This window comes from Chanodichthys erythropterus, chromosome 14 (assembly GCF_024489055.1).
Source record: "Chanodichthys erythropterus isolate Z2021 chromosome 14, ASM2448905v1, whole genome shotgun sequence".
In the NCBI taxonomy this organism is placed as follows: domain Eukaryota; kingdom Metazoa; phylum Chordata; class Actinopteri; order Cypriniformes; family Xenocyprididae; genus Chanodichthys; species Chanodichthys erythropterus.
This window is the reverse complement of record NC_090234.1, coordinates 25475846-25496279: the sequence shown is the minus strand read 5'-3', so window position 1 is coordinate 25496279 and position 20434 is coordinate 25475846. Positions and strand designations below refer to the sequence as shown.

At 40.8% G+C, this 20434-nt stretch overlaps 1 protein-coding gene across 1 annotated transcript in view; it reads right to left on the bottom strand.

The window, feature by feature from the left end:
• The window catches only part of cntnap5a (contactin associated protein family member 5a), an 84438-nt gene that overhangs the window by 27748 nt on the left and 36256 nt on the right, over positions 1 to 20434 (bottom strand). Inside the window, exons 4-8 of the mRNA XM_067409120.1 lie at positions 16712 to 16859; positions 13535 to 13738; positions 11893 to 12077; positions 3548 to 3691; positions 51 to 324 (exon numbers count right to left, since the gene is read on the bottom strand). Of these exons, the coding sequence (XP_067265221.1) occupies positions 51 to 324; positions 3548 to 3691; positions 11893 to 12077; positions 13535 to 13738; positions 16712 to 16859 (955 nt within the window). The remainder of the gene's footprint in view (positions 1 to 50; positions 325 to 3547; positions 3692 to 11892; positions 12078 to 13534; positions 13739 to 16711; positions 16860 to 20434) is intronic.

Sequence of the window (20434 nt, the reverse complement as noted above, 5' to 3'; positions counted from 1 at the left end):
AACTGGCACATAAAGTCAAGCTACAGAAGAGCAGAAAGGGGTTTACTCACCAGCTGACACTTCTGACATCTTCAGAGTTAACGTCTGGTGTGTGAGGTGGAGGCGCCCACTGCTGATCTGCAAAATCAGGTAATGAGGCTCCTGACCAGAGATCAGTGGACTGGACAGCAGCAGGCCATCAGGGTTCCAGGTGCGAAACTGCAGGCGCACCGAAAGGCCCTCCAGGACCGGTGCAGGAGCTGGCAGCGACAGAAAGCTGCTGCTGGAGCTCTGAAATGTGGCAGCCACCAGCTGTGGTTCCGAACAGGAAAAGGTCACGTTGCCCTGTGAGAGAAGAGAGAACGACAAAGCAACAGTTTACATGCAAGCAGGGAATGACCAAATGGCAGTGCAGCCTGCATACAAATGACCCAATTGCATCTATTGTAGCTGAGTGCACATGAGGTAATCAGTTCATTTATATCGATGTCAGATGACACTGCTGAGGCCAAAACCATGCAGTCATAAGAGAGTCAAAGAGATACTGTATAAGACTGTCCTGAAAAAAGAAAAGGATAACTCCTTTAAAAAAAATCTACTCGTTACAAATGTGGAATTTGTATTCATGACAGTTTCACAAAATATATTCCAGTTTCAAGAAGTTCCTTGATTCTAAAAATAAAAGTTTTCAAATATTATTAATCAGCAAAACAAGTTTTGCTAAAATATTTACTTTTTTTTTTTTAATTTATGCACTAAAAACATCTTGCAAAGAATTTAACAGAGATTAAAGGTGCCCTAGAATTAAAAATTGAATTTATCTTGGCATAGTTAAATAACAAGAGTTCAATACATGGGAATGACATAAAGTGAGTCTCAAACTCCATTGCTTCCTCCTTCTTATATAAAGGTTTAAAAGACCTCCGAAAAACAGGCGAATCTCAACATAACACCGACTGTTTCATAACAGTCGGGGTGTACGCCCCCAATATTTGCATATGCCAGCTCATGTTCAATGCATTACACAAGGGCAGATCGTCTAGATCTGTGCACAGATGAATCATCAGACTAGGTAAGCAAGCAAGAACAATAGCGAAAAAATGGCAGATGGAGCAATAATAACTGACATGACCCATGATAACATATTTTTAGTGATATTTGTAAATTGTCTTTCTAAATGTTTGATTAGCATGTTGCTAATGCACTGTTAAATGTGGTTAAAGTTACCATCATTTCTTACTGTATTCACGGAGACAAGAGAGCCATTGCTATTTTCATTTTTAAACACTTGCAGTCTGTATAATGCATAAACACAACTTCATTTTTTATAAATCTCTCCAACAGTGTAGCATTAGCCTGTTAGCCACGGAGCACAGCCTCAAACTCATTCAGAATCAAATGTAAACATCCTAAAAATACAATACTCACATAATCCGATGTATGCATGCAGCATGCATGACAAACACTTTGTAAAGATCCATTTTGAGGGTTATATTAGCTGTGTGAACTTTGTTTATGCTGTTCAAGGCAAGTGCGAGCTCCAGGGGCGGAGAGCATGAGAATTTAAAGGGGCCGCAGCATGAATCGGCTCATAGTTAATGATGCCCCAAAATAGGCAGTTAAAAAAATGTATTAAAAAAAATCTATGGGGTATTTTAAGCTGAAACTTCACAGACACATTCAGGGGACACCTTAGACTTATATTACATCTTTTAAAAAACGTTCAATGGCACCTTTAAAACATGCTCATCATAGAAAAGGTGTATTTAAAATGTGTATATGAACTGCAGTTGAAAAACTTGTGGAAAGAACAAAAGAGTGTCATTTTTATCATTAAATGTACAAAATTAAAATGCAATTGAGAAAGCTGGTAGCACAAAAGACTGAAAAAAAAAAAAAAAAAAAGCTGGAGGGTTACATGAGAATTGGAGAGGCTGAGAGCCAGACCCACAAAGGCAGCAGGCGGTCTGGATAAATGTCACCAGCGCTGCTCCACGGAGAGTAACAGAAACACAGAGAGCACATCCGCAGGACAGAAGCTCACGTAGGCGTGAAAAGGTTACTGCACTGTGAGGAGAACACCTCATTGATCCCTGTGCCACAGGGCAGTACAGACACCAGATCGCTGAACTGAGGCCTCGGCAGACCTTCTACCAACCTGACAGCCTTAAGCTGTGTAACATCAGTGCTTAATTTGAGCTGGATCCTGCCGGATCCTGTTCCGGAAAATGTCAGATTTTGGATTTTTGCATTCCGGCATTTGTTAAACCAATCCGGCATTAACAAGTGCATTACATGTTGGTGATGTTGTGTGTGTATGAGAAACAGAATGAGGCAGAGCGAGCACGGGTTTATACAGATGTATTTGGAGGTTATGTTTTGCTATTGGCCCTCAGCAAATATATTTCAAAAATATAGTTCAAAATCACTCTCATTGGTTGCTGCTTACTTGCTAATTGTTTTGTGCGCAGTAAAGCATTAAGTTTAGAGAGTAGCGCTTGCTTTGGATAGAGTGTATATACCTGATGAATGATTCGAAAAAGTTAATATCACTAAAATGTCAAAAAGACAGTTAAGCCTATTTTCATTTTCCATTTCCAAGAGTAAAGCTGATGGTGTTTCTGATCAAAAGAGATCCCGAAGATGGAACAGCTAATTCTAATTAGACACGAGCAGTTAGATCAGTCAGAATCAGAAATCGGTGTAATGAAAGAGGTAACAACATCAAAGGTGAGAGAGATTATGGTAATACTTTATTTTAAGGTGACATAGGTGACAATAAGGTGACAATCTCTTTTAGGTGACTATGTGACACTGTCACAACACGTTACTACATTGCTGTAGAAATAACATCAAATTATGCATAATTACAACTAACCCTAAGCCAAACCCTAACCTTAACTCTTTAGTAAGTACATGTAGTTAATTAATATTACTCAGTACTTACAGTATTTGAGTAAGTAAAATGTAACTATGTCACCTTAAAATAAAGTGTAACTGAGATTATCACTGATCAACTGAACAATACTGGATCTCAATGTACCTATATTCATGTATTTAGGGCTGTGCAGAAACCTATGAATGATGCTCCTATAGTTGTGCCATCACGGTTTAGTGTCGTAATTGTATGTTCAGAGAAAACTGAAGTTGAATAGTCAGTGCTGGTCACAGCACCTTTTAATTGCAATACTACTAGATAAGTTAATTGTTTTTTTGCAGAGCTAGATGCAATATTATTCTTCTCTCCTCTGAAGTGATTTAGTCATGGCTGTCTAGTCATTTTTATTTAGGGAAATAGACAGGAGTGTGATGTGATCATTTAAAAGATATTTCTGTTTCTAACAAGCAGCTTTTCAGCAGTAAAGCAGATCTCAAATGTGATAAAAATATGATTTGTGAAATTTCTGAGAAATTAAAAGTGTAAAACTTGGCACAGTTTGTGCACACCTTTAATGATTGTTGCTGATATTGAAGAGGCAAAAGTAATATGTTTGGGTATGATTGTGAGAATCATACCCAGAAGGCAGAAGTGAGAAGATTACAATCTTATAATAAACCAGCTGCTTACCACACTGTAAATCTGAGGCTTTCGTCGTTTAGCCAGGTCGATGACATTCACTCCATTGTAGTAGAGGTTCTCCATGCAGCCATGAAAGTTACGTCGAATAAAGGTTCCAGGTTTACCTGGCAGTGGGATCCCACCAAAGCTTAGCTGTTATAGAGAATGAATAAAACATCTAATTTCAAAACACAAACAACATTAAATATGTTTTTCTATTTATTGCAATGTATTATAAATATTGTATATTTATAATATAATTAAATCAAATTTATATATATATATATATATATATATATATATATATATATATATATATATATATATATATATATATATATATATATATATATATATATATATATATATAGAGAGATTTTTAATGTTTTTAAAAGAAGTTTCGTCTGCTCACCAAGGCTACATTTATTTAATTAAAAATACAGTAAAAAACAGTAATATTGTGAAATATTACAATTTAAAATAACTGTGTACTATTTAAATATATTTCACAAAGTAATTTATTCCTGTGATGCAAAGCTGAATTTTCAGCATCGTTACTCCAGTCTTCAGTGTCACATGATCCTTCAGAAATTATTCTAATATGCTGATTTGCTGCTCAGTAAACATTTATGATTATTTTCAATGTTGAAAACAGTTGTGTACTTTTTTTTTTCAGGATTCCTCGATGAATAGAAAGTTCAAAAGAACAGCATTTATCTGAAATACAAAGCTTCTGTAGCATTATACACTACCGTTCAAAAGTTTGGGGTCAGTAAGAATTTTTATTTTTATTTTTTTGAAAAGAAATTAAAGAAATTAATACTTTTATTCAGCAAGGATGCATTAAATCAATCAAAAGTGGCAGTAAAGACATTTATAATGTTACAAAAGATTAGATTTCGGATAAACACTGTTCTTTTGAACTTTCTATTCATCAAATAATCCTGAAAAAAAATATTGTACACAAATATTTTGTACAATTGTACACATTAAATGTTTCTTGAGCAGCAGATCAGCATATTAGAATGATTTCTGAAGGATCATGTGATACTGAAGACTGGAGTAATGATGCTGAAAATTCAGCTTTGACATCACAGGAATAAATTACTTTGTTAAATATATTCAAATATAAAACAGTTATTTTAAATTGTAATAATATTTCACAATATTACTGTTTTTACTGTATTTTTAATTAAATAAATGTAGCCTTGGTGGACAGACGAAACTTCTTTTAAAAACATTAAAAATCTTAGTGGTTCTAAACTTTTGGACTGTACTGATATATATTATATACAACAGAGACATGGAGGCAGGCGTAAAAGCAATACAGGTAGGTTTATTTGGTTAAACAGCAGAGCAATGGGTAATGATGAGCAGAATAGCAGTTCTTGAATGATGGAGAGAAAGTGATACTGTCCCTTTGATGTTTCACAGATGCAGATGATGGTTGCGTTGGAGGGAGATGGCGGAAACACTCACACACACAGGCAGGCAGGCACACGAGGAGAACAGGAGACGAAGGAGATGGAGGAGACGACTGGAGCAGGTAAGTATGGCATTTGGTGTCCTTAAGGTAAGCATACATAGGTTGTAGTGCAAACGAGACCGGACAAAGACTGTGTGTGAGTGTGGTGGTTATATGGTGCTGGTGATTGCTGAGATGATGACGTGCAGGTGGCGGTTATTAGAACTCTGGTGATTGTGTGCGTGGATACTGCAGGGAGGTGGAACCTGACGTGTCTGTGACAGTACCCCCCCTCCCACGGCCCGCTCCTGAGGGCCGCGGACCCCGACGTCGTGGTGGCCGTCCTCTAGGGCGTGGGGCAGGTCTGTCCAGGTGGTTGGTGTGGAAGGTCTGTAAGAGGATAGGATCAAGGATATCATTCTTGGGAACCCATGAGCGTTCCTCGGGGCCATAGCCTTCCCAGTTGACCAGATATTCTAGTTGACCACCACGGCGCCGGGAATCCAGAATCTCGTGAACCACGTAAGCAGTGCCATCATCCAGGATGAGTGGAAGGGGGGGCTCGGCGGCTGCCACGTCAGGTTCTGTGGAGGGAAGAACAGAAGGGTGGTGAGGCTTGAGCAGTGAAACATGGAATGTAGGATGGATTCTACTATACTGTGCAGGAAGCTGGAGGCGATAGGTGACGGGGTTGATCTGTCGGACGATGGTGAACGGGCCAATGAAGCGGGGACTCAGCTTCTTGCAGGGCAGATGCATTCTGATGTCCCTGGTGGACAGCCAGACCTTCTGCCCCGGTTGGTAGACAGGAGCGGAGCGCCGAAGGTCGGCTGCCATCTTGCGTCTGTGCATGGCTCTCTGCAGTTGGTGGTGAGCCTAGTCCCAAACCCTCTCGCTCTCCCGGAACCAGTAGTCGACTGCCGGAACGTTGGAGGGTTCCCCATCCCAGGGGAACAGTGGGGGTTGGTAGCCGAGTACGCACTGAAATGGTGTTAGTCCAGTTGTGGCTTGGCGGAGGGAATTTTGTGCGTACTCGGGCCAACCCAGGTACTGTTCCAGGAGTTCTGGTGGCCGTGACAGAAGGTACGCAGGAAGCGGCCTATCTCCTGGATCTTCCTTTCCGTCTGCCCGTTCGACTGAGGATTGTATCCAGATGACAGGCTGACGGTCACACCCAGGAGGGAGAAGAAGGCCTTCCAGACGTGGGAGATAAATTGGGGTCCTCTGTCGGAGACTATGTCTTCGGGTATTCCATAATGATGAAAAACATGGTTGAACATAAGTTCTGCAGTGGCCATGGCGGTAGACCCTCCAGGGGGATCAGACGGCAGGATTTTGAGAAACGATCTACCACCACCAGGATACAAGTGTGACCATCAGACTCAGGGAGATCGGTGACGAAGTCCACTCCCAGGTGTGACCAGGGTCTCTCAGGAACGGGCAGAGGATGGAGCTTGCCGGTGGGAAGATGGCGTGGGCTCTTGGAGATGGCGCACTCCCTGCAGCCCTGCACGTACCTTCTGACGTCGTTGGCCATGTTGGGCCACCAGAAGCGTTGTTTGAGCAACGAGAGGGTCTCATTGACCCCCGGGTGGCCAGTGCCAAGTGAAGAGTGGGTATTGTGCAGAAGTGGAGTTTGACGTGCCCGTGTGACGTATTGCAAGCCTTGGGGACAACCCGGCGGAGTGCGTGTGGAGGCATTGGAGGAGGGAACGGTTTCTTCGGACCACTGGATGGGGCTCACGAAGATTGACTCCGGTAGGATGGTCTCTGGGACTTCGGGCTTTTCTTCTAGGGCATAGAGGCGAGACAGGGCGTCAGCTTTGGTATTTTTAGAACCAGGGCGGTATGAGATGGAGAAGTTGAACCTTGAGAAAAACATGGCCCAGCGAGCTTGGCGAGGGTTGAGTCTTTTGGCCGCCTTTAGATACCCAAGGTTTTTATGATCGGTGAGAACTTGGAATGGATGAGTAGCCCCCTCCAGCCAATGCCTCCACTCCTCTAGGGCAAGCTTGACGGCCAGGAGTTCACGGTCACCGATGTCGTAATTGACCTCCGCCGGGTTGAGCTTGCGGGAGAAGAAGGCGCATGGATGGAGTCTACTTGGTGTCCCCTTCTGCTGCAAGAGGACCGCTCCCACTCCGGTGGTGGAGGCATCCACTTCCACAACGAAAGGGAGATCAGGATTAGGGTGGAGGAGGAGGGGAGCGGTGGTGAAGGCTCTCTTGAGGGTCTCAAAGGCGTTGGTGGCTTGTTGGGACCAGGACAGAGACTTGGCCTGGTGACGGAGTAAGTTGGTGAGTGGACTGAAGATGGTACTGTAATCTTTGATGAAACGACGGTAGAAATTGGAGAAACCTAGGAAGCGCTGGAGTTCTTTGATTGTTGATAGAGTGGGCCAGGTCTGTATAGCGGAGACCTTCCCCTCGTCCATCCGGATGCCACTGTGGTCAATTACGTACCCCAGGAACTGGACAGAGGGCTGGTGAAAGGAGCACTTTTCAGCTTTGAGGAAGAGATGGAATTGCCGTAAGCGTTGGAGGACTTCCACAACGTGGTGGCGATGTTCGGCCAAGCTCCGGGAGTAGATGAGGATGTCATCAATATACACCAGAACGAACTTGTGGAAAAACACCTCGTGTATGAAATCCTGGAATACGCCCCGTTGACCAGGCCATACGGCATAACGAGATATTTGTAGTGTCCGGTGGGCGTGACGAAGGCAGTCTTCCACTCGTCCCCCTCACGTATCCGGATGAGGTTATACGCGCTGCAGAGGTCCAACTTAGTGAACACAGTGGCACCGCGGAGCTGTTCCAGGGCCGCTGGGACGAGGGGAAGTGGGTAGCGGAACTTGACTGTAATTTTGTTGAGGGCACGGTAGTCGATGCAGGGCCGCAAGGCTCCGTCCTTCTAAGCCACAAAAAAGAAACTTGAAGCAGCAGGGGACGTAGACAGGCGGATGTAACCTTGATTGAGGGCCTCTTTGATGTATTCCTCCATGGCCTTCTCCACCGGTATTGACAGGGGGTAAATGCGTCCCCTGGGCACTGGCTCACCCGGTAACAGATCGATGGCACAGTCCCATGGCCGGTGTGGAGGAAGCTTGGAGGCACGTTGCGGGCAGAAGACGTCACTGAAGGGGGCGTAGTCTGGGGAAACATCCACGGAGCGCTTCTCTACAGGACTTTCGATGAACGTGGCATTGATGGAGAGAGACTTGGAGAGTTCGGAGCAGGAAGTGCTGGGAAGCAATCAGGAAAACAGTGGTCGTCCCACTTCAGGACTTCACCCGTGCGCCAGGAGATGGTGGGACTGTGTTGCTCAAGCCAGGGACGCCCTAGAACCACGTCAGCGGTGGATTCCTCCAGAACCAGCAGATGGATGTTTTCAGTATGAAGAATGCCAACAAGGAGTTGAAGTGGTCCCACACAATGACGGATGGTCTTACGGCTCAGGGGTTTGCCCGTGATGGAGTGGATTTGATAGTTAACCGGAGACGGGGAGATCTTGAGCTTGAGTTGTCGACAGAGGGCGCCGGAGATGAAGTTTCCTGCTGACCCTGAGTCGAGGAGCGCCAGCACTTGAATAGAGGCATTTGCAGCAGTAAGGATTACAATAGTAGTGAGTGGTTTCATTTTCTGAATGGAGGGAATAATTGCACTCACCACGGGCTGAGGAGGACGGGTTGGGCATGTGGAGATGACATGCCCCGGAGATCTACAATATAAACATAAGTTCAAGGTCAGCCTTCTCTGTCTTTCATTAGTGGTAAGACGTGAGTGATCGATCTGCATGGGTTCGTTGGCTGGTTCTGGGGAGCTGACGGGTTCGGACCGACGGAGGAGGTTGGTGGAGGGTGACTGGCCCTGGTGCTCGAAGAGACACGACTGCATACGAGAACCCACGCGGATGGCGAGTTGGATGAAGCGTTCGAGTCCCATGGAGTCCTCGTATGCAGCGAGATGCAGCCGCACCTTAGGCTCCAATCCCTGACGGAAGGTGGTGATGAGGGCTTGTTCATTCCATCCGCTGGTGGCGGCTAGCGTTCTGAACTGCAAGGCATATTCGTTAACAGAGTGATTTCCTTGTTTCAGATTATAAAGTTTCTCACCAGTCGATGAATCTGCCAGAGGTTTCCCAAAGACCTCACCGAAGTGAGAGACGAATGCTGGGTATGATTTGACAACAGGGCCTTTCTGGGTCCACAGAGAATCGGCCCATTGAAGGGCCTTACCTTGCAGTTGCGAAATGATGAACGCAATTTTAGCCGTGTCGGTGGTGTAGAGGTGCGGCTGCATCTCCAGGACCAGTTCGCATTGGAGAAGAAATCCGCTGCAGTCCTCCGCCGATCCAGAGTAGGGCGTCGGTTTGGCCATGGGACTGGTGGTGAACGCTGGAGAAGAAGTGGTGATGGTGGGTGCGGAAGCTGCAGCGTTGGTAGATGATGATGAGGATGGTTGTGGGGTGAGTGCTCGACGCAGTGCATCCACAAGCTCTTGAAACGGGTCGTTGGTGCTCATGCTGTTGACTGTTGTTAGGGTCCGGTCTTCTGTTATAACAGAGACACGGAGGCAGGCGTAAAAGCAATACAGGTAGGTTTATTTGGTTAAACAGCAGAGCAATGGGTAATGATGAGCAGAATAGCAGTTCTTGAATGATGGAGAGAAAGTGATACTGTCCCTTTGATGTTTCACAGATGCAGATGATGGTTGCGTTGGAGGGAGATGGCGGAGACACTCACACACACAGGCTGGTAGGCACACAAGGAGAACAGGAGACGAAGGAGATGGAGGAGACGACTGGAGCAGGTAAGTATGGCATTTGGAGTCCTTAAGGTAAGCATACATAGTCTTTGTCCGGTCTCGTTTGCACTACAACCTGTGTGTGAGTGTGGTGGTTATATGGTGCTGGTGATTGCTGAGATGATGACGTGCAGGTGGCGGTTATTAGAACTCTGGTGATTGTCTGCGTGGATACTGCAGGGAGGTGGAACCTGACGTGTCTGTGACACATATATATATATATATATATATATATATATATATATATATATATATATATATATATATATATATATATATATATATATATATATGTCAAATTTACACACATATATCCCTCACAGCCCATAAAAGCTGCTTCTGAACATTGTCTTGAGACTGGCACATTGTAGTGGTAAACAAAATGCCTGAAGTCTTTGGTATTTTGGACTGTCTTACATGATTTGTTTCAGGTCATGCCATAACATTTCAGTGGGTTTAAGGTCAGTACCTGACATGGCTTTTCCAAAAGAGATATTTCCAAAAGAGACTTAGCCATTACGTTGTACATTCTGTGAATCATCATTGTTATTCTGCTTGAGCCTCATTCTGTTAAGCTCCATCTCACATATGGACAATCTGACATGGTTCTATACAATTTATGGATACAGCCCAGAATTTATTTTTCCCATCAGTTACTGTCCAGCTCTGCTGCAGGGCAGTTTTAAACTATTTTGAATGCTTTGGATGAAGTTTTCCTTGTTGGATCACTTTTTCTACATTCCCCAGTTCTTTCTATACAGCACATCTGTCTGCAATACTGTCTTTAGTCCAGTGATGTTCCTTTACCAAGGGCACTAGATTCTATTTAAAACAGTAGGATTGCAGGGGCTTATTTAAAAAATAAATATATAAATGAACAAGACAACCGAGTAATTAGGAAGCATAAAACGACAACAGCAGTGTCCTTGCTGCTGAGGGAAGTAAAGGTCAGTCTGTGGCCAGGCGGTCTCAGTGGCAGTCAAGCGACAGAATGTCATGTCAATCCTGGATCTTGAGGACACCTTGTACAGCTCATACACAGAACAGTGTCTCTCATAGGTGAACTGCTGCCTTTATAGTGCTATTAACTTCAGGTGCTCCTCATCAGCTGCGCTCCAGTTAGCCTTTGACTATTGTAAGTCTGGCTCTGGGACAGCCAGTGGAGGCCTGGGGAAACAGTGATACAAGGGGAGGCAGATACTCCATCAAAGTGGATTTATGAACTACATTTTCCCTTCATTGATCAATAATGTATTTTCTTGTGGTAACCTAGCACCACATGGCTATTAAAAAAATCATTTTCCTACACCCCCCGAAAGCCAAACCTGCATGATGAAGACAATACAAATACAAAAACTCTTTTTTTTTTCTTTTCTTTTTTTTTTTTTTTAAATGTGGTAGTAATATAGGTACTTTACTTCAAACACCTGCTTTTTTTTTCTTTTTTTTTTCCCTTTTTTTTTTTTTAAATGTGGTAGTAATATAGGTACTTTACTTCAAACACCTGCTTTTCATCTGTTGGTTGGATCTTATTTTTACTGCCCATTATCCTTTTACAGTAGTTCAATTACTTATTCAATTATTTGTTCAGTAATTATTTAATTATACTTGGACAATTGAAATGATTTCATTTCAAAATGATACCAGTGCGCTTGATATACACTACCGTTCAAATGTTTGGAGTTTGGGATATTTTTTTTATTTTTATTTTTTTTTGAAAGAATTGGATTCCACAAAATATTGTTGAAAACAATTGGAAGAATTATTGTTAGTGTGAGCACTCAGAATTATTTCTGAAGGATCATGTGAGACTACAAATATTATATTTTGCTATATTTTATTTTAGAAATATATCATTTTATTTTTTATTCAAATGAGTCCCTGTTTTCTATCATAGCTATATAAAAATCAACATACATCTAAGTCAAATGATTTTAGCATAACAGGCCATTTAAAAGAGCCAACTAGATTTCTTGCACCTCTATTTAGGCTTGTGTACAACTGTGACTTACACCACACACATTGCATAGATGTAGAATTTGTCATTTCCAAAAAGAGGAAAATAGAGGGTCCCAGGGTCCTACCTCATAGTCGACCTCTAAAGAGTCTCCATCACCCTTGGTCCTAAAGTGCTGAGTGTGTCTATCCAAAGTGAAGTTGACCTGCTTGTTAAAGCGTTCGATCAGAACAGAGTGCCAGTGCAGATCGTCCAGGAGACTTCCTAAAGTGACCACCATACGAGCACTGCTGGATCTCACCCGGCTGTCATCTGCCAATGAGAAGGTTTCTCATGAGTCATATGTTAATAGCCATGAATAACTTCCAGTCATTAGCATGCACTTCCATTAAAAACTCAGGGGTTGGTAAAATCTTTTAATTGTTTTTTAATATAAGTCTTGTATGCTTATCAAGATGGCATTTATTTGATCCAAAATACAACAAAAACTGTAATATTGTGAAAAATTATGAGAATTTAAAATAATTTATTCCTGTGACAGCAAAACTGAATTTCCAGCATAATTACGCCAGTCTTCAGTGTCACATGATCCTTCAGAAATCCTTCTAATATTCTGATTTGGTGCTTAAGTAACTTTTCTTATTACTGTCTATGTTGAAAACACTTATATTATAATATTTTTGTGGAAACCATGACACATTTTTCAGGATTCTATAATGAATAGAAAGTTCAAAAGAACAGCATTTATTTGAAATGGAAATCTTTTGTAACATTATAAATGCCATTTTGTGTAACGTTTTTTGATCAATTTAATGCATTCTTGCTGAATTTAATAATTCAATTCTTTCAAAAATTGAATTTACCTCGGCATAGTTGAATAACAAGAGTTCAGTACATGGAAATGACACACAGTGAGTCTCAAACATCATTGTTTCCTTCTTCTTATGTAAATCTCATGTGTTTAAAAGACCTCAGAAAAACAGGCGAATCTCAACATAACATCGACTGTTATGTAACAGTCGGGATCATTAATATGTATGACCCCAATATTTGCATATGCCAGCCCATGTTCAAGGCATTACACAAGGGCAGGCAGTATTAACATCTGGATCTGTGCACAGCTGAATCATCAGACTAGGTAAGCGAGCAATAACAACAGTGAAAAATGGCAGATGGAGCGATAATAACTGACATGATCCATGATATCATGATATTTTTAGTGACTCATTTAGTGAGATATTTTTCAAACTCATTCAGAATCAAATGTAAACATCTAAATAAATACTATACTCACATGATCGACGCATGCATGCAGTATGCATGACGAACATCTTGTAAAGATCCATTTGAGGGTTATATTAGCTGTGTGAACTTTGTAAATGCACTGTAATATAGTCGAGAGCTTGGGGGGGGGCAGGGAGCGCGCAATTCAAAGGGGCCGCAGCCTGAATCGGTGCATTGTTAATGATGCCCCAAAATAGGCAGTTAAAAAAATTAATTAAAAAAAATCTATGGGGTATTTTGAGCTGAAACTTCACAGACACATTCAGGGGACACCTTAGACTTATATTACATCTTGTGAAAAACTAGTTCTAGGGCACCTTTAATATATTATTTATTAACACATTCTCATGAATTCCATCATGATTATTTTTTGCTTCGTAACAGTACAAACACTACAATAGTCTCCACTCCAAAGTAAATATGATTCAATGTGTGAATACTTCAGCCCTTTGAAGTCACTAGCTTCCCCCAGTACTGTAACTCACCCAGGTTTAGATGTAAGGCCAGCCTGCCACGATGAAGCTCCAGAGTGATATAATCTCCTCGCTGGCCTTCGCCATGCAGTAAAACACCTTCTGTCTGTCGACTCTTAAATCGCAGTGATATAACATCTTTCACCGTGCTCATAGACTTCTGGTTGAATCGGTAGAGCAAAGAGCTTCTGCCATCAAAATCAGCCACATACGATCCTATGAACACATGAGATTTTTTATGAAACAGCTACTGGAGACATTCTTATTTCACTTAAAATCTAAGCAAATAAACTGAAAAAAAATTATTAATAGGATATTCATTTCACATTAAATGTTAATATAACATTAAAAATCATGATGAAACTAGAAGATGAACTGCTAAAGCTTAAAGATGAAGGGATGAAAGTTGCCTGTGACCACCTGTGAAACAACAAAAGGCTTTTGGATAAAGAGGGGCAGTCATATCGTAAAAAAAAAACAACTAATTTCTGGCATTTAAAAAAAAAAAAAAGAATATTCAGGCGCCTTGAATTTGCAGCTAGAAACATGTCAGGAGGAAACAACATTTTTGCAAACAACATTTTTGCAAATTTACAATCAAGTATAAACAGCAATAAGTAATTTATGTAACCCAAGGCTGGAACACACTACAAAACTTTTAAAATCTGAACTATTTGGTCAACTCTGTAAATTTACATTTAATCATTTAGCAGACACTTTTATCCAAAGTAACTTACAAATGAGGAGAACAACAGACACAATCAAAGGTTCGTAGGTTCGTAGGTTTTTTTAAAAATAAAAAATAAATTGAAAAATAGATAGAATATAAATATAATAGAATAGTAAAAGTTAGTATTAATGGGCATCATGCACTAAATGAATGATTACATAGTCCCAACCTTCTTGTTCCGAACAAAATAAATTCATGCAGAAACATGTGCCTTGTTGATAGGACATGCATGACAAATACAAATAATGTGTTCTAAAATTAGCTCACAATATCAAAATTTTTTGATATCCTCCAACTGGATAAAACCATAGTCTGAAGCTAAAAAAACAACACAACTTTCTGTGAAATCTATCCACTCCGACTGCCTAAATTCTGCAGACTGGCTCTGACTTTCAGCAACTAGCATCAGCTCCTCCAAACTTCAAAGTGGGGCAAAAATCTAGGCAACGTTCATGTAGTGTATTCCAGCATGGAACTGGAGTTCTAATTGAGCTACTTAGAAAATGGGAAGCTATAAGAAAATGAGTTCTTACAGGAGCACTGTTCCCCATTGAAGTCTTAATAGAGCAAGTTAATGGGGCTCAACAGCTCACAGCAAAGACGATCAACTCAGCGAATCAAGCGTTTCACTAATGTATAAATCTAGTGTCTGAATGCCATAACATGTCCTGAGATCAAATGTTTCACATACTCAGTTCTATATTATATACTGGTAAACAGAAATCTTTCTCAATTTTCAGATGACATATTCAGTGAAATCTAAATAAAGTTTGAATTGTTACTCAAAAAGTTAATGAAGTTTGTCTTGAGATCAAAAAGGCATATGAAGGAAAGCATCTGCTATGACTCATTTCCCTATTACCCTTTTAAGCAATGCAACCAGTGTGACCTATTGTTCCAAGTAAGACAGAAGTTTAAACAATTCTTTCTTTGTTGACTTTTATTAACAATACTCATGAAATACTTTTTGATAGACCAAAAACAGTCTAAATATTCTCAGACTCAAAACACAGAATGTTCTTTTTTCATGCTTGTTTGCAAAGTTTTTTTCAGAAATCTCTATATCTGTGTTCCAGTTCATTACTGAATAATGCCAATCATGATGCAAAAAAACCCACAGCCTACTGGAAAATGAACGAAGGAGTGAGTTTAAAAAATAGATAGAAAATGAATGCCTCCTTTTTTGGATTAGTGCAGCAAAGCAGAAATGCCTGTATATATTCCAGCATTGAATATAATGACCTATTTTTGATAATAAGCAACTGCTCCATTTGGTGAAATAAGGATACTGTGAGCCATGAAGGATGTGGTCTGGGCATAACAGTCTTGCAGTCGTGATAATGACACTTATCTAGTATTGCACCATTCTCAGGTTCAGCTTGAGTTCACAACTGTCACAGCAGTCGGCTGATTAGCATTATGGGATATGCGGCTCAAGTTAATCTGAGCTGTTAGGTGCAATCACCACATAACCAGTGAGCACTAGCCGTCAAATCATGTATAATTAAAAGAACATTTATGCTCTTCTTTCAAGGTTATATTTGACACTCAAGATCCAGTGTACATAATCAGACCAGTGCTCATAGATTCATCATATCAAAACGCTAGGTTCAGATTTGTCATGGGATTTGCATGTGAATTCTTTAAGTGTTGATTAGCACAGACAGCTGAACTGTGATTCTTCATGCAGCATTTATTTGTAAAGCACACATTCATCCGAGTTTAATATACGGATCATGCCACTGAATAATGAAGGCGCTAAATGAAGGACCTTTTTATAAATGTCTATGTAATTCAACAATTGGTCTATTTTGTGGATCTCGGAATCATTAAAAGGCACATTTCTTTTTATCTATCTAGCCTATCTGGATAAGTGTCTGATATTTAGACATCTTTGTTCGGTTTTGGAAACGTATTAACAAAGAAAGTCATCAAACGACCTTCATTTAAAGAAACAAAGTGAAACTGCTGCTGTCATGCAATGAATTATCTGTGTCACTTTGATTCAACACCTGTAAAAAATACTGTGTGACTAAAAAAGGACAAAGGACAGAAGGAATGTGAAGATTTGCAGCAAGAGTTATGGGTAATGTTATCACCTTATATACTGTGCCACAACTATTTTATTACCCCTGTTACCAAGAAATGTGCTGTGTGAACTGCTATCGGGTCTAGGATGCTTCTGTAATGTAATTCTGCATCACTCTTTTCTTCTTTTCTTCTTTTCTTTTCTTTTCTTTTCTTTTCTTTTCTTTTCTTTTCTTTTCTTATGGAATGATGTAAAATATGAACTGCATAATATGGAAAACTACATCTAAACTCCAACTTTAATGCTAAGCACAGAAATACTGTGTAGCCTTAAAAATAAATGCAATAGATGTAACTGGTGTGTCTCAGAAAGTAAAATGCCTGCTGGTCATTTGTAATATATATTTTAAACATGAAATACTCTCACTCACGGTAAGCACAGCCGTACACAGCCACCCTGAGGCCCACCCGACCGCCGGGGCTCCAGTCCAGAGGAACGAAGCGGAGGAACCGGGTTCTGATAGACTGACTGAGTTTATGGTGGACCGCACTGTCTGGATTCACGTTACCCACAATCCTCTGGAAATAGAAAAAAAAAAGGAGAAGGGTTTCACTTATGATTATGGTACAGTTTGGAGTCCCAGTAGTTTTCTGAAACATTAGAGGCACAAATCAAGTTTTCATTATGAAAAGTATTATATATATATATATACACCAATCAGGCATAACATTATGACCTCTGACAGGTGAAGTGAATAACACTGATTATCTCTTCATCACAGCACCTGTTAGTGGGTGGGATATATTAGTCAGCAAGTGAACATTTTGTCCTCAAAGTTGATGTGTTAGAAGCAGGAAAAATGGGCAAGCGTAAGGATTTGAGCGAGTCTGACAAGGGCCAATTTGTGATGGCTAGACAACTGGGTCAGAGCATCTCCAAAACTGCAGCTCTTGTGGGGTGTTCCCGGTCTGCAGTGGTCAGTATCTATCAAAAGTGGTCCAAAGAAGAACTGTGGTGAACCGGTCATGGGCGGCCAAGACTCACTGATGCATGTTGGGAGCGAAGGCTGGCCCGTGTGGTCCCATCCAACAGACGAGCTACTGTAGCTCAAATTGCTTAAGAAGTTAATGCTGGTTCTGGCTCTTACATCACATGGATGGCCAAGTTTGTGTGTGTCGCTTACCTGGGAAACACATGGCACCAGGATGCACCATGGGAAGAAGGCTAGCTGGCGGAGGCAGTGTGATGCTTTGGGCAATGTCTTGACGAGTCAAAGCTGTTTTGCCAGCAAAAGGGGGACCAACACAATATTAGGAAGGTAGTCATAATGTTATGCCTGATCTGTGTATATAACATAATGAATATAATGAAATTATTCGTTAATAATGCTACATTTTATAAAATTTTCAGTATGTCCATTTATTTTTAAATAAAATCACACGAACCAAGGGTTTAAACTATATAAAATTCAGTAAAAACTATTCAAAGTAACATTACACTTTCAAGTCTTATTTTATACCATATTCATGGAAAGTGCCTTATAATAATTTATAACATGCAGGTTGATCAGGCGTTTTCTGCATAATGCTATTTATGACTGCACAAATCCAATTGAATCCAAAGTGCAGTATTTGTTTTGAAGGTCTCAACAGTTTATGTAAATGTCAACTCATTTTCATCTGCTAGCACACATAATCTGACAGTAATTTGTGTCTGACTCACTTCACAGTGTAGACTTGTATGAGAACCGATGACCAAAACACCACATGGTTACGGATGAATCACAAAGAGAAGACGTCAGCTTTTTTCAAAGATAGACTTTTCCATGTCCCTTTGAGATAAATAACATCAATAATATCATGAACTCCCCTGGTGAGCCACTCGCAGCCCACAAATGCTGTTATGATGCCAGCAAAAACAACAATCTTACATTAGTGACTTTAAAGGCCCCGTTTTGTTTTGCTTGCAGACAGACTCGGAATAAGAAATACTGCACTAGCCAAAAGTTTTAAAGATAGCACGTTTGTACATAAGCAAGCTTGGCGCATTGGAATTTGTAGAAAGATCTACTTTAAAGTCGGCATGAAACAATAAGTTGCAATAGTCTATTCTTCCCTATTGTGAGGTATATCAGAGAGAAATGAGAAAAGAGAAGAGATGTTGCTGCAAGAGTGAGAAGTTATTTTTATTAAAGGTTACAAGGGAACATTTTCTTTCTCAAAGTCTTTTGCTGTTGTTGTTTTTTTTTTTACATTGACTGTACAAAGATAGGCTGATTCAAATCAAACAGTTTCCTTTGCTAAAGTGGTTTAGATATTGTTTTCCATTATTAAACGCATCAACATCAGCCTGAGCACATTTGTCATTACATCATCAGCTCCTCACCGACACTCATTTGAGCACTCAATGACGACAACATCCTGTCCCTGACTGCTTCTTCCTCTCTCTTTTTCCACCTCTGAGAGGGAAAAAAGAAAACAACAATACATCCATCCAATTACCTATCAGTTCACCTCAGCCCAAGGGCACAGCGGAGCTCCCATCGGATCTGGGGAGATGCCCCGGTTACAGGCTGCCCACGTAAACAGTTCCTCTCTATACTTCATTAACTCTATTCCTGTATCGACTCCTGCTAGACCTCCTCCTCTTTCATAAAGCCCCCGTGCATTGCTGGCGTTATCAAGGACTCTCCATGGACCGTTTCATCAGCCCTGTTACGTCTGCAACTGTTACATCCTCATGTGATTCACCAGTCATTGTTTCCCTAAACCCAGTGTGAATCTACATCAGAAAGAAAAACCAGCACAGATGAGCTCAATTGGGGTGGGTTTTATCTTTGTTATCTGGCAGGAAAATGCTTGTTGGTGCTTGCTACTGTATGTCTCTAATGAAGGACAGATTTCAAATTCAAATAGCAAACCATGGTTATTATCATTAGCTAAAACATAACTGAGAAAATTCAAATAAAACTGAAATAAAATATAAATATTAGATGAAAAAGCAAACATATCTGATGAATGCTAAAGTATTTAATATGTCACTTTTCACCAACAGAATGCAGTTTCTGAGCTGCCCAACTGTTGATTGGGCTTCCACTGACCCTTTCTAAACATGAATTACACTCCGTCCCCAGAGAAGCAAGGGCCAGAGAGTGTCAGAAATAGACAGCACCTCAGTGCCTCTGTGACTGTGTTTAAACGAGAGCTAAGACAGCAAAACTGTCCCCAGACAATAGACAACGAGTCTCTTCCTTTGGTTGCTTTCCTCTCTCACTGTCTCCAGTGTGCATTGCCTGTGCCTGGAAACATCATAAATGTTTTATTCACAGTTGTTCAGCGGAGCAGAAAACAGACAAAATATCTAAAAGGTATCCGAAGGCCTGGCATGTGACGATTTCTTCATTGTGTGAGAGCTGTTGGTGTGTTGCTAGCATGTGTACTGAGAGCCAAGTGAGAAACTCACACCCGAGGTGATTTTTAGAACACTTCTTCTGCGATTCTGATTCTGGCCCGTTACGGCTAAATGAGTCGCAGACTTTTACATCAATTATACTTTATGGGACCCAAATGGGCCGCCAGGCTCATGCTTTAAGCAAGCTAATCTAACGAAACCATGGACCCTCCTATTGATTGCCTATGGGGCTGCTCAAGCCTCCGTGTAATGTGAGACCTGGGAGGTATGGATGTGAAATGGAGGGAGAGAAAGAGAGATATAGAAAGAAATGAGCTGATTTAGATACATGACATGCGGTTAGCGTATGAGAACCAAATGAAGATGAACTGACAAGCAAAAATTATGCAGTTTTTTTAGGACTGTCAATCAGTTAAAACTTATTATATAATATTATTAATTAAACAAATAAATCACTATCACAGTATAAGTATACATTAAAGGATTTGTTCACTTCAGAATTTACTCACCCCCATGTCAACCAAGATGCTTGTGTCTTTCTTTTTTCGGTCAAAAAGAAAAGGTTTTTTAGGAAAACATTCCAGGATTTTTCTCCATATAGTGGACTTCACTGGGGTTCAATGGGTTGAAGGTCCAAATTGCGGTTTCAGTGCAGCTTCAAAGGGCTCTACATGATTCCAGCCAAGGAATAAAGGTCTTGTTTGGCGAAACCATCTGCCATTTTCTTAAAAAAATAAAAACT